Source organism: Camellia sinensis, chromosome 12 (assembly GCF_055761805.1).
Source record: "Camellia sinensis isolate YWXY chromosome 12, ASM5576180v1, whole genome shotgun sequence".
In the NCBI taxonomy this organism is placed as follows: Eukaryota; Viridiplantae; Streptophyta; class Magnoliopsida; order Ericales; family Theaceae; genus Camellia; species Camellia sinensis.
This window is the reverse complement of record NC_138972.1, coordinates 134,861,264-134,876,869: the sequence shown is the minus strand read 5'-3', so window position 1 is coordinate 134,876,869 and position 15,606 is coordinate 134,861,264. Positions and strand designations below refer to the sequence as shown.

The 15,606-nt window shown below is 34.1% G+C and overlaps 3 protein-coding genes across 3 annotated transcripts; 2 read left to right on the top strand and 1 right to left on the bottom strand.

The window, feature by feature from the left end:
- Positions 1-904: 904 nt before the first annotated feature.
- On the top strand, positions 905-2,565 carry LOC145804279 (uncharacterized). The gene is made up of 5 exons (XM_082897980.1): positions 905-1,426; positions 1,520-1,648; positions 1,754-1,972; positions 2,070-2,191; positions 2,280-2,565. The coding sequence occupies exons 1-5, from the start codon at positions 953-955 to the stop codon at positions 2,467-2,469; spliced, it is 1,134 nt and encodes a 377-aa protein (XP_082754106.1). The 5' UTR covers positions 905-952; the 3' UTR covers positions 2,470-2,565.
- A 488-nt stretch (positions 2,566-3,053) lies between these two features.
- LOC145804798 (uncharacterized) lies at positions 3,054-5,561 on the bottom strand. Its single transcript, XM_082899957.1, has 2 exons — positions 4,275-5,561; positions 3,054-4,175 (listed from the first exon to the last, which is right to left on the bottom strand). Exons 1-2 carry the CDS (start codon positions 5,368-5,370, stop codon positions 3,130-3,132), a joined length of 2,142 nt encoding a protein of 713 aa, XP_082756083.1. The 5' UTR covers positions 5,371-5,561; the 3' UTR covers positions 3,054-3,129.
- Positions 5,562-7,165: 1,604 nt separating this feature from the next.
- Positions 7,166-15,294, top strand: LOC114294700 (methyltransferase). The gene is made up of 10 exons (XM_028238839.2): positions 7,166-7,469; positions 8,033-8,106; positions 9,000-9,142; positions 9,242-9,288; positions 9,390-9,498; positions 9,706-9,767; positions 9,940-10,054; positions 11,382-11,545; positions 14,845-14,903; positions 15,034-15,294. Exons 1-8 carry the CDS (start codon positions 7,296-7,298, stop codon positions 11,531-11,533), a joined length of 876 nt encoding a protein of 291 aa, XP_028094640.1. The 5' UTR covers positions 7,166-7,295; the 3' UTR covers positions 11,534-11,545; positions 14,845-14,903; positions 15,034-15,294.
- Positions 15,295-15,606: the final 312 nt, after the last annotated feature.

Below are 15,606 nucleotides of genomic sequence, written 5' to 3'. Positions count from 1 at the left end.
CTGACCAAATTTACAGTATTACTGATATATGCCACATTGTTCCAATGCAGGTTAACCAAAGTGCTTTAACCCCAACTGAACAAGAAATACAGTTATTGCATATCAATCAAAGCACATCAACAGACTCTGCAGCAAAGAAACAAGACCACAAAAAGGACAATAAGCAAAAAAAGAAAACAAAAGCAACAAAAAAAAGAACACTTCTAGACAGTGATGAGGATGACTTTCTCGAAGAAGAACATCATTCAGAATCAGAATCACAATCAGAAAAAGAAGCACAACAAAAAAAAAAGAAAAGAAAGCAAAAACCACAACAAGAACCACAAAGTGATGAACAAGAAGAAAAGAGTGATGATGAAAAAAATCAAGTGACTGATGAAGAAAAAACTGATGAAGAAGAAACTGAAGAAGAAGAAGAAGAAGAAACTGAAACTGAAGAAGAAGAAGAAGAAGAAGAAGAAGAAGAAGAAGAAGAAGAAGAAGAAGAAGAAGAAGAAGAACACCTTGATCAAGAAGAAGACCAACAACAAGAACAAGAAGAACAACAAACAAACCAACACGAAGAAGTCAATGAACAAGAACTGACAAACCAACAAGAAGAACTGCAAGAGAAATCTGACATACTTCATGCACAAGGTAAACTATTGTCTAATACTAAAGCATACTGCAAAATTTCATTAAACTAACCAAAACACAATCCAACATTTTTATAGGTCATGACCAACCACAAACACCAACCAAAGAGGACGACAAGGACAAGCTCATATCAGCCCTGAGAGCACAAATGCAAGAAATGGAACAAAAATTCATGGCTGAATTGCATAAAAAAGAAGATCAATTGAAGGAAATGTCCACCAAAAAAACTGGTAGTCCCCAACAAAGATCCATGGTCAAGAGAATCAAACAAAAATCAAGAAAACAAGCACATGACCCAGATTTTGAATACCAACCAATGACCAAACCCAAAGAAGATGCAACAAACAAGACACAAACTGCTGCTGATGTACCCAAACCAACACAGGGTACCAATGAAGAAAAACAGAAGAAGAATGACAACAAAAAAGAGGGTGCTCATGAAGCAAAACAACAGCAGAAAGAAAAGATGCAAGAACATATTGGCCAAGAGAAACCAGTTGCTGCTGAAACAAACCCAAAAGAGCATGCCAATCAAAAGAAGACAAATCTTCAAGTATTGGAAAGTGATGATGATTTCCAGGAAGAATCAATCCCAAACAAGCCACTCACCATTTCATGCCGCAAAACAAACAAGGTTTGGCATAGCCTATCCAAAAAAGACCAAGACCAAATTCAACTCATCAACAACACACAATCAACTGCTTGTGTCTGGTCTGGCAGCGAAGATGAAAACTGCGTATACTTTTCAGATATATGCAGATTGACCAACAGGGAACCCTTATATGGGAATGTAGGTCTCCAACTGCACAATTTTACAGTTACTGTACATATTCAATAACCTATTCCACAAACCTAACACATTCTCATATATAACATGTTTCAGGTCATTGATGCCTTCTCAGAAAAGCAATTGGCACTCCAACCAACCATTGAAGAATTTGAGAAAAACGATCTAGTCTTTGCAAGCAATCCATATGCAGGAAGATCTTACGTTTTCTCAACACTCATCAATGTAAGCAAAACTTAACATACCTTACAACTGCAAAATTTTCTACTTTATCAACATGTATTACTACATAGTTTTATGACATATTTCAAACATATATATGACTTACAGACTCCACTACAAAACCAAGATCAAGCACTGAGAGAAAAACTGATGGACAGCCATTTTCCAGAAGCAATGAAAAACAGATATATCCATTTCCCAATCAACCACGACAACCATTGGACAATTGTGGTCTTTGACAATGCTGATGGAATATGGAGACACTATGACTCTTTGAGACCAGCAAAAGATTGCCATAACAAGCACTTTGAAATTGCAAAGCAAATTGTAAGTTAAAATAAAATTTCATACTTAGTTCCATCCCTTTACAAACATCTCAACTCATCACTATAACTAACAAAAACACCCACTAACTATTTTGTAGCAACAACATCAACTGAGATGGAATAAAGCATTACTCAGCAAACAGGGAAACATGTTTTCATCTCAAGAGTGCGAGACAGAAATTGCATCAATTGAGGAATGCCCACAACAAACCCCACACTCGTAAGATACAAAATCCATAAACTAATCTTCCAATATGCTAATTTTTGCAGTTTCACCTAACTAATTAACTTCATCTCAAACATTGCAGGAATGATTGTGCAATTGCCGTCTGCAATGTTATCAACCAATATCTCAACTGGCAACCTGTGCAGAAAAAACTTCGTCCAACTGAGTGGGTCAAATTTCGAGCACAAATCATCAATCAATTCCTCAATGATGAGAACCGATCTTGGAAACTCGAGCACTACCAAATGTTGACAAAACATACCAAACCATAGAAACAATGAACAAACTTCTTAACAATACAAATATTCAAGGGAACATATCTTTGAACCTTTTTTTTATTTTTTTTTATTTTTCTTTTTTAACATGTGACAAGTACTTTATATACTTTTAGGAATGATCTTTTTCTGGTTATCATGGTTATGGTGAAAATGATTGATGTTGTTGTTGCTCTTCTTATTATTATTATTATTATTGTGGTTCTTCTTTTGATTGTTTGTCTACCTGTTTGTGGTTGCATATATTTTCATACAGTAAAGGTTGATTCTAATAATTCTTCAAACTGCAAAATTTTTCAGTTTCATCAGCTTGTTTCTAATAATTTTTAAAACTGCAAAATTATGCGGTTTCATCAGGTTGTTTCTAATAATTCTTAAAACTGCAAAATTATACAGTTTTATCGCTATGAAATATGAACTGCGTTTCCATATTATACTGTTTCAATAAGAAATTTTCAACAACCTTCTCTGCATTCCATAAAAATAAAAAACAAAACCAGACTATTAGAAAACAACTTCAATAAGTAAAAAACACATCAACAAACAAAAAATAATTCAACCAACTTTATTCATTACTTCCATAATACCAAGTATCACATTTTTTATTATCATAATTCCTCAAATTCAAATACAAATCCAAAAGAATAGATTGCGGCCTCAAATAGCAGCCTTGCACGTCTTCTTATTGTGATTCTCATATTTCAAGCACCTCCCACACTTGATTTGCTTCACATTCTCACCCCTTGAAGGTATCCTCTTCTTCTTGTTCCGCCCGGGCTGCTTCTTCGTTATAGGAGGTTTGATAACCGAACTACTGGCACCATCAAAGTCAAATCTCTCACTTGAAGGCACTGGATAAACAGATTCCTTGTATGACTCTCTAAAACAATCTACATGAAAAAAAGGATCAATGAAACCATACACATCTCTACCACTACTACGCAAAGCATGCACAACATGACAACAAGGAAAACCATTCAATTGCCATTCATGGCAAGAACAAGTTTGTCTACCAATATCAACATAAAAAGAAATAGAAGAATGAACCTCAAGCACAGTATCACTAGCAACAATCACATCCCAAGACTTAGCTAGCTCCAAAGAGTCCACCAACTTCTTTTCCATAACTGGACACAATTTCGTAGTCCATCTTCTAGATTCAGCTCTTCTATCCGACAATTGAGTCATGATTTGAACCCTAATCATATCAACCATACAAGTAATAGGCAACTCACGGGCCCCACCAATCCAATTATTATAAGACTCGGCAGCATTAGATGACATCTCACCATATCGTTTCCCTCTAAAAAATGCATTGGCCCACTTATCATTTTGCAAACCATCCAACATACTATCAACTCTACCATTCCCAGCAATACGCCTCAATTTCTCCATATAATGTTGGAAAGAAGCAACCGTTGGCGCATAAGCACATTTAACTAATATTTTCATCAAACACAGCTTATAGTTAGTACGAAGTCCCACCAATTTGTCAATCAAATTTCTCTTCAAATGATTCAAGTAATAAGCATGATGTGCATTGGGGAAAACCACTGAAAGAGCGTCTAGCAATCCATGTTGACGGTCCGACACAAAAGTCAATCTCCGGCCTGAACCAACAGCCTTCAACAACTGACTTAAGAACCACATCCAATTATCTTGATTTTCAGCGTCAACAATCGCAAAAGCCAAAGGAAACAAACCTGCAAACAAACCCACATGAAACTGCAAAAATTAGCAGACTCACAATACAATAACACACTGACAAACTAAACCAATACTAACTGCAAATAAATACATACCTTGATTACCATCCTTTGATGTTGCTGCAAGCAAATGCCCCTTGTAACGCCCCTTCAAAAATGTACCATCAACAAACAACAACGGACGACAAAATTGAAAGCCATACAAACATCCATGAAATGCCACAAACAACCTCCGAAAACACCCACTACTTTCATCCACATCTAATTCAAACACACTTCCCGGATTCGTTCTCATAGCCGTCTCAAGGTACCATCGAAGTTGGTCAAAAGAAGTTGCAAAATCACCAAACAACCCACCTCTTGCCTTATCAACTCCTAACCATGCAACCCGATAAGAAACATCTATACCATATTGCTTCTTCAACTTTTTTTTAACTTCAATAGGACGAGTCAACGGATTATCACTAATATCATTTTGCACAATATCAGACACAAGTCTAGAACCAACCATTTTGCTACAAGATCTACGAGCAACAACCCCACAAGTATGCACATTATCCAACTTCATTATAAAAAAAACACCAGAATCCATCAACACCCTTCCATGCACAAACCATTTACAACCCGTAGACGACTTCATCATACATTCAGCGGTTACTCTTGTTGCATCATTCTTCAAATAATTCACTGCAAAACCACACTGAACCGCATACTTAGCCAATGCAATGCGGAACCCCGACACTCCACCTTCAAATTCTTGACCAACACTATGTATAATCCCCTTCCAACTAGCAGACAACAAAACTCTCTCTGGTTCTGGATAAAAACTACGCAACAAACCACCAACATCATCACAATCATTCACAAAAGAACTCTCACAAGTTACAGAATCAATCCTACAAGAATTACCATCATCAACCTCCACAACTCTCTTATCCCCCACAATAACATCAACAACATGACAACCACTACCACCTACCATTGACAGCATATTCCCAAAATCATCATCACATTCAACAATACAATTAGAATATCCAGGAACAGAGAAAAACAAACAAAAGTTACCAACACTCAACTCCTTGAACTTCGCACATATTTTCTCAACAACTTCATCATAACTACATCCGTCACTAATCTTAATAGCAGCACAACAATTACTGTATTTGCACATTAACATGAAACACCGCTCCATACTACAAAATCAGAAACCAACAAACAATTGTTCACAGATTCCAAACTGCAAAATTATGCAGTTACAACATATCAATAACAACAGTACACAATTTACAATTCCAAAACTGCAAAATTATACACTTACGACATATCAATATCAAAACACCAGAATTCACAATTCCAAAATACAACTTCAAAACACATTACACTATACGACAAACAAAATCAACAAAATCAAAATCAAACAAACAAAATTCGCCAAACACAAACTACATATCACGCAAATTTGCTTATATATATATACATACATATATGTCGACAAAATACAAACCACATACACACACAGACATATATATATATACATATATATGTATATCTATGTATCGACAGATACATACATACACATACATATATCTATCACCAGAGAGAGAGAGAGAGAGAGAGAGAGAGACAACGTACGAAGATATCGCCTGTACACAGAGATTCAAATCGCACAACCAGATCCACCTCACAGCACAATGAGATCGACCACACAGCACAATGAGATCGCCACAACAAAGAGAAATCGAGATCGCGGAGACGAAGATTTGATTTCCTTTTTTTCAACGAAGCAAAAATTTGATTTCTCACGTACATATAGATCTCAAAACAAAGGGTAACACAGTCATTTAAAAATACGAAAATAAAAAACGGGACCTCTGGGTATAAAACTAAAAAAACTGTGGACCTATTAAACTATTAAAAATAAATTGGGATTAGAAGGGAAATAGATCCCCTACATAGGACTACATGGTAATTTTCCCATGAATCAATATATTGACAAGTGAAGGGGCCCGTATGCTTATAAGGTGAAAGTGAAAGTACCCTTGATTGACGTGGGATTGACTCAACAATAATCACTCTAATTTAAGATATAATTGATTAGGGGTGAGTAGCGAATATACCGATCCGCCAAAACCGACTGAACCGAACCGAATCGATCCGCCGCATTTTTGACGGATGCGTGATGACGAGCGGACTGTTGCGGATTGATTTTCTCCAATCCGCCAATTCGGCGGATGGATGGCAGATTTGAGATTCTTTTGACCGCAACCGAACCGCCAAACCGCGAGCACCCCTAGTAATTTATAAGACTTTGTGTTTTCAGTTTGTTTAAATATTCTGTTTGTATTTTCAATTAAAAAAGAGTTTAAATATTCTGTTGAAAAAAAGTTTTCAACTTGAATATCTTTTTTGAATTGAAAAAAATAAATGTATTATTTATCTATATTTTTTAGTTTTTAAATCTATCTCTAAAAATAATAAATAGAAAATATGATATATGCTGGTTGATTTTTGTTTTCAAAAACAGATATAGATGTAACAATACAGAGACATACAATCTCTACTGCTGCGATGTTTATGGTTTTCGTGGTTTGAATTATTTTTATATTTTAAGAATCACAGATTGAAATACTTTATGTGGATGAGGCATGCTGTGATTGTGATATTCTAAAATTTTAAACTTTCTTACTTTAGATGAGGCATGTAGTGATTGTAATATTTTTTTAAGTCATTGATTATAATACTTTTTTTTTTTTTGAGGAAGTGCACAAGTTTAAAATTTATAAAATTTTAAATCGCTAAACCGATTCGCATTCATCCGCCAAATCGCCAATTCGCTCAATTTACATCCGCCGAATTGACGGATAGATGTGAATTGATTTTCTCTAATCTACCAATCTAATAGATGAGTAATGAATTGAAGATTCCGTGACCGCAGCCGACCCATGCCCACCACCTATAATTGATATCAAAATAATATTTTATTAAACGTGCACGGAAGTGATTAATGGGATGGAAATGGAATTTCCCATTAAACTCACGTAGTTGATAAAGCCCAAATTTGGGTACTCTCCCTTCTTCCGGGAAGGCTCTGGTTGTTGTGCCGCCGGTGAAGCCCCAATGAAAACCCTAGTAATGGGGCATCGTTTTACGGACCTTGTTTTGAACCGTCCATGGCTGAAAGCATCTAGTCTCCGTTTATTCTCATCATCTTCTTCTTCATCCTCGGATTACTCCAACCAGTCTCGCGGCGGTCTTCCTCGCTTCTTCTCCGAAGTCCTCCCTCCCTCCAAGGCACTCCCCTCTCTCTCTCTCTCTCTATATATATATATATATATATATATAGACAAGCACACGCGCACACACACACAGACATGCATATATTTTGTAAATCTTGTACTTTTGTTCTTCAATAGGCTTTCGCTTCGAGGTTTAACACGTTCTAGTATTCTATGAAATGGGAAAAGAGGAAAAATTTTAGTTCTGGAAAGTGAAATGTTGATCTAAAAAACTATTCCAAATAGTTTTGTTAGCTTACGTTGATCCCCATTGAAGCATTGTCTGTTCTTGTTTCCTACTCTAATGCTTAACTTCTACGTAATTATATAGTATTGATTTTTAAAATTGTGCGTTTATTCCCCTCAAATCACATTTGTGGATATATTTATATGTCCATTGGCATTGTCAATTTGATACTAGACTTCATAGTTGGCTAATATATGTACAAGTTAGTGACAGGCTTTGTGGCAGGGTACTGAAAGAATTGAACCCATGGTTTTATGTTTATGAGAGTAGAGAAAAAATTAGGAGTTGTTCGATTGTTAACTATAAGCTTACTTTTTACTTTAACAAAGCAGGGTCGTGGTGTTCGCATACAAGGTGATGAGTTTTGGCATATGACTAAAGTTCTAAGGTTGAGCGCAAGAGATAGGTACTTTTTAATTTATTTACAGAAGTTCTGAGTTTAGTGTACTTTGTATTCACCTGGCATTGTATGCTTGTACGGAATATTGCATGAAGTTTTTAACATCAAAACCTGTTTATGAACGGAGGAATCAATACAGGCTATTGAAGTATAGTTATTGATTGCTAAATCACTAAACATATGTAACTGCATAATGGGGTTGGACTATATTGAAACACAAGTGTTGACACTCAAGTGTTTTACTTAAAATAGATAATGGATTTTAAAATAGATAATGGATTTCATTCAGCTAAACAAGCCTTACTTCCAACTTCTTGGGTTTGGTGATCTGATGTGACTAAGTTATTTTTTTGTCCACCTACATGGCCTTATTTCTTTTTGGGCTTTCAGCCTTTTATGTGAAAGATAAGACTAGGCGTAACATAGGATGGATTTCTAAACTTAAAATAAATGAATTTATAGAGGTTTGTTTTGCACCAATAGGGAAGAGTGATGTTGCCACATTTTGAGTAATGTAGGCGAAAAGTAAGAACAATGTTAACATGGGTTGGGATAGTAAGGAAAGACATGGTAACATGTTCAATTAAAATTATGGCTTGGATTGGAATGGGAAAACAATATTAATGTTGCCAACCCAGAGAAACGGGACAAGGTTTTGTTGAATTGCATCGAGTATATTTGTCTTCAACTCTTTCATTTATAGAGGATATGGCAATTTAAGGAAGCTTTAAGAACAATTCATTTTCTCTATGAAGATATTCATTAAATCTTGGTCTTGAATTGGATAGTTCAAGTTTAAATGGAACCTCATTTGCAGAATTTGTTTGCTCTGTCTGTACAAACAATATCTAGCTTGGTTGTAATAATACATTTATGATTTTTCTCCCTTGACATGCAAGGGTAGAGCTCTTCAATGGGAAAGGAGGTCTTATTGAAGGGTGCATAGAGAGGATTGACCGCACTGGACTGGATTTTATGGCACTGGAAGATCCAAAAATAGTTTTGCCTCAGACCACACAGTGGCATGTGTTTGCAGCTTTTGGTGAGCTTTTGATCTAATCAGTCAAATTAATGCATAAGAATGTTTGTGTTCTTCTCAAGAATGGGAATTAACCTTAACATTTAAGCCTTTTCTATTTAGGGACTTTAAAAGGTGGTCGAGCTGACTGGCTTGTTGAAAAATGCACAGTATGTCTGAGATATAATTTTTGTTTGGTTGGTGTTATCTTTCTTTCGTTTTTATTCTAGTTGCAAACTTTATTCCTTAGCCTCTCTTCTCTTTGTGGTAGGAGCTGGGGGCTTGTAGTGTAACACCTCTGCTAACTGAACGTTCTCCTTCAATCTCAGAAAATCGGGTGGGCAGACTGCAACGTGTCAACCTAGCTGCAGCTAAACAATGTAAGATATTGCTTCAGTTTTTGTTTTAATCCCACTTGAAGGGTTTAGATTGATGTGAAACATGACCTTGACCTTTGCTCTTGATGTTGACTTTGCTTTTGGATTTGGTGAGCTCAATCAGTTTGTATGTGGCTTTGATGGATGGATGAGTATTTTGCTGGAATTATTCATTATTTTTGGTTCTTTCGGTATTAATATCGTTTTCAGGTCAACGGCTGCATGAAATGACTTTGAATCCTCCTACAAAAATTGGTGGCCTTTTACCTATTGTGAGTTACTTCTTCCTCCTTGTATGTACAGAAGTTCTGACAAGTATATTTTTATATATTTTGTTTTATGGGTTATGTAAAGTTATAGTTCATCATGCCTGGTGTATAGACACTTGCGACTTGCCTTACTTTTGTGAATTTGTGAGACTTATGCCTTCTTTTGTGTCTCTAGGTTGCCCAGTCAAAGCTATGTTTTGTGGCTTTAGCAGAGGCTGCTCCTGTCATTAGTGCACTGACTTCCTCTAGAACGGAATCAAGTGGGTCCATAATAATTGGACCAGAAGGGGGTTAGTACATGTGATACATTAGTTAGTCTCTCTCTCTCTCTCTCTCCAGTTTCTTTGCCACATACTTATGCTAAAATGGGATAGATGTTTTGAACACAACCATGGTTTATTTGATGTTTTTTTGATTGGTGTGAAGGTGACTTTGTGATAAGTGGTGACTAGTCGACAATTTAGTTGTGAATTATGATACGATTGTTATAGGCTTTAACTGAGTTGTGTAGTTGAATTAAGAAGAAAACTCATCAACAGTTTTACATTAAATGAAAGATATTAATGAGTTGATGAGAATGGATTTGGTCGATATTATATGGATCACAACACAACAACAAAAACAGGAGTAGCAAATAACGAGTGCTTCACTCTCAGAACATTAGATTTACAATCATACAAATTTCCAGTTTCTAAAGCTTCCTTCATTATCTTAGATATAATTTCCAAAAATATTGCACAATGCAAAATGTGATAATATCAAACAGCTGTGGTGATACTTGTTCTCTCTTGACACAGGAGAAAAATGATAGAAACAGTTCCCTGCTGAATTTATTTGAGAAAAATAATGTTGGAAAAAGTGGTTCTATTGTCACAAACTTAAAACAAACAGATACTTCTAAAAAGGAGTCATTTATGTAACCATATAAAAATGTATCTGGCATTTAAAAATGTATTCATAATTTGTAAATACTTTTTCTTACTATTTCGAAAAGGCCAATACTAGCTGTATACTTTGGGGAATGTATCTAACAGATCTTGAATATTGACACGTGGCATTTATAGCGTAGCATTGGAGCATAATTGTTAGAAAAATATAGTTCCAAATAATTTGACTTCTTCATAGAGGATAAGAATTGGGTTTACATAATGTGAAAAAAGGGAAATAATGACACTAAATGGGATTGAATTTAGTTCCAAGTCCATGTCCATAGAACATAAGTCTAATTTTTCTTTGCAAATTCAAACACAAGAAGTGATTCTTGAGGAAAGGTAGTTTTGTCATGTAAATATTGTGATAAAATCATTTGTTTAATTTATTCAAGTGATGTATACAATATATATGCATATGTTTATATAAATGTTGCTGTGTCCTTTATCCAGCCAGGTTTATGTTGTACTTGAGTTCAAATAACATAGCGGTTATGATTTTGATTTTTGAAATTTTAATTTAAACAATAACCTAACAAAACTTCTACTAGATTGTATGAACCATATTCTGAGTCAGTCTAATATAGAGTTTTAATGCTAGCTTTTAAATTTCTAAAATTTGATGTGTTGTAATTGCTCCTTTGAAAATATGAGTTTGTCTGTTAATGTCAGTAATTATTTTTTTCAGACTTTACTGAGAAAGAGATGGATTTGATCATAGAAGCAGGTGCAACTGCTGTTGGTCTGGGGCCACATCGCCTACGAGTTGAAACAGCAACAATGGCACTTTTGGCAACTGTAATGCTGTGGTCTGACTCTTTGCAGCCATTGGATTCGTAATTGTACTCACAGGTGAGCTTTGACCATGCATCTTTGAAATATTCCCATCCCTTATCTAGGCACTGGCAGTGTTGAAAATCTAGTCAACGCATCTTGTGTTGTGTCTGTTACCCAAAAAGCAACTAAGAGGGAGGTGGATTAGGTTTCTACAAATTAAAATTAATAATATTCCAATAAAATTAACTACTAGTATAACAAATTATTAACAAGCACAATGATGAACTTAGCAGTAAATGATCAAGCAAAATAACAATGAAGCATAACCATAGTTGTTAAATCGGGATTTGTATCGTGAATTGAAATGGCCTCGTACCGAATTACGAATCGAATTGAATCATGAATTGTAAAGATTCGGTCACTTTTTCTAAATTACTTAAAAATATATATATCTACACATTTATATGTTAAATATATCTTATGAATATAAAATATTTAGACTTAAATTAACAAAAATGTTATTTTGAATGATAATCACGTAATTTAATAGGTAAGAAGTTAATAAAGGTTCCTATGTAAAATTACATCTTACCTTTTTTTTTTTTTAGATATTTTTTATCAACCATTCTTAATAAAGATAATAACCAAATAGACAAAATATTAATTTCTAAAGTAATAATAGTTAACAACGATATTGATATTTGGACAATAAGCATATATACTTTTCTAAGTAAGAGTGAGTAAATAATAAGAAAGAATTATTTAGGATATTTTATTTTAAAGCCTAAAACATTTTAAAAGGTACAATTGACCTCGCACATGTAATAAAATAGTAATAGATAATTCATAGTGTAACTTTAATCTTAAACATCTTTAGAAGATATATTACAATTTTTTGAAGGGAAAAAAAATGAGAAGAAATGTTAAAAATATGTTAGGTTTAACTGAATCTGATTGGATCCTATAAAAAACTTCATAATCACTAAAATAACAACAAATCATATATATATGTTGGTTATTTTGGTATTAAATGCTATTAGAAGTTGTATTATGTCATTTTCATCAAAAAGATGGAAAAAATGAGTTGAAAATATGTCGAACACAATAATTTCAAAAATTGCATGAATCGTAAAAAGTGAATCGAATCGTGAATCGTGCGATTTATTAGAGATTCACTTCCAAAATAGATTCACTCATAGATTCGTGTCGATTTTGCAAAAATTGCGTATCGAATTGCGAATCGAATCGCGAATCGTAAGATTCTGATAACAGAGAGTATAACTAACATAGAGGGTAAATCAAATGATTAATACATGAATATTAGATAGTTATAGCAGTAGTAGGAAAGTAAAGAGATTAGGGAAGAGAAGACAAACAAATTTATAGTGGTTTGGCTTCAACTAAGCCTACATTCACTCCTCAAGCTTCACTTGAGATTTTCCACTATCTTCTAGCTTCACAGGGGTGCTAGCAACCTCTTTACAAATAGAGCAATCCTCCACAGATTTTACATAGACTTCACAAGCCCAAACCCTTGCAAATCTTAGGTGATTCACACTCACTCTCAAGATTTCAAGAACACAGTGTTTGCAACACTTTTACAAGATGAAATGGTATTTTTGCTTTCAAAGAATGCTTACAATAAATATATCTCAAAGATAGATATATAAAATGACACTTTGATTTTTCTGTAAATCTCACACAGGAAAGATGAGTTTAATACTATAAGGCTCAGTGTATAATTTTTGAGAATAGATGTGAGTGATTATAGATCAAAGAATATTTTTAAGTTTTTTGTAACTTGTTTACATTAGAGACTTGGGTATATATAATGAAAATTATACCCGTTTATAGCCGTTGTATTCATTTGAATTTACAGCCGTTTATAAATGGTGTACTTCCATCATTACCAATTTGAATTTATAGCCGTTTATAGCCGTTGTACTTTCATCATTACCAATTTGAATATTTTTCACTCCATCATTGCAAATTTGAATATCTTCCACTTGAACCTTTTGAACCTTTTGGACCTTTTGGTCTTTTAAACCTTTATAGCTGTTTATAGCCGTTGTACTTTCATCATTACTAATTTGAATATCTTTCACTTGAACTTTTTGAACCTTTTGGCCTGCTGCTGTGCTAGGCTGTTTGAACCTTTGTTTTGGGCTGTTTGAACTCTTGATTTAATCAAATATTAAATACATTCTAATAACATTTAGGATAAAGGTTTAAGTGAGAAATAATAGGACAAAATAAATTTTGATTTTATTAAAACATAAAATCATTAAAATAAATGTTGATTCTATTTTTCTCTTTCAAATAAATTATCAAAATAAATTTTGATTATATTTTTCTCTTTCAAATATATCATCAAAATAAATTTTGATTCTATTTTTCTCTTCTAAATAAATTAAAACATAATTAAATAAATCATAAAAATAAATAAGTCTAAGAGTGTCCTTATATTTAGGTTTGGATGTATTTGACACCTGGATGCATACCTGGAACCAGAACTAAGATGTTTATCTGAGCTTTTGCAACATTGATTCTCATAAAAATATTTTTCGTGTACCACAAATGAATTCACTGTCTAAATGACATTGGTTTAGTTGTGTTCAATACAGTCAAACATCAGTCTACACTAGAATTGGCCAGGGTTTGGTTCAAGGCATGACATCAATTAGTTGCAACAACTGAAGTTGAAAGGGGTTGGAAAATCAAACCCAAAGTCTCCACGGCTAAAGTACCTTGAACCCAATTGCTAAACTTGTCCCCACCTCTCCCAGTCTCAAAATGTGTACGTCTTCCCGTATTCCATTCCACCGTTCTCATTTGAAAACTGTTGTAATCTTTATTTTTGTAAAGCATAGGCTAGCTTTCTTTTGGTTTTTCTGTTTGGTGTAAAAAACCTTCATGGGGGTGCTTAAACATTAGCATTTGATCATGGTTCTAAGATTTGTCAATCCTATTGGAGCTTTAATAAAGAGAGATTTGGGAAGTTCGTTAAAAATGATTGTTGCGCCAAACTAGAATTTGAAAAATTACAGTTTAGAAACTTGAATGAACTTAAACTGGCGTGAGCGAGACATTGTGAAAAATGCCAAAAAACATACATTTGATCTGTTTATACTTGGCTGGCATTGAAAACTAATGATTTGAATAGGTTTAGCCCATGTAATACTAAAACCTTTTCCTCTTTTCACTAATTTTTACTGGCCACTTCTACCCTTAAATATTCTAAAATTTCAGTTTGCAATCGCAGTCTAAATATGAGTCAGGTCTCAATTATTGCTATCTTATTTCTTAATATTCAACGAAGACAAGATTTGCGATTCTTTATCTGGTAAATTCTAATGTATTATCCTTTGATGTAGGTTGGGTGAGGTTTTGTCTTGGGTCCGTCTATCTGAGGCAAAGTTTGGCTCTCTTTCTGGTAAAATTTCGGAGTTAGTCTCTTCTAGTTTTTTTGTTTTGTTCATTCTTTGAATGGATTCTATTACATCTTTTATTTATTTATATATTCATCTTTTGTTGTTGACTAAAAGCTCATATGGTGTTTTCAGGATCATCAAAGCATTAAGGTCACCTTTCTCTTCTCCTGACCAATGAACTCACAATTTTTTATCAGAACTGTTCAGTAGTGGATTCTCTTTTTGTGTAATTTGGCCAAATTTGGAAACCTTACATGATTGATTTACAATAACCTTGTATACATTAATGACTATAGTATTCACAATTCCCTCCACAAATCCAAGATCGAAACACATGTATTGGTCATTCAAATCATCGAAAATATGTTTATGCTTGCTTGAGTTGCTTTCAAACATGACTCTCTCTCTCTCTCTCTCTCTCTCTCTCTCTCTCTGATCCACACACATTTGTAAGAAGAGGCAATAGACTGGAAGGATTATTAGAGTGGAACTGAGCTTAACTAGGGAAGGACTTCCCCTCTTCTAGACAGCTCACTTAAAAAATCAAATAAAAATTAAAAAAAAAATATCCGAGTCACCGTCGTAGTCATGGATCTCTCAGGTCTTCCTAAATCCAATTGTAATCCTAATTTGATGATATTCTAGTTTGTTTGTTAATTTTTGTGATTGAAATATTTTATTGACTTTAATTCCCAAGTCTTGACT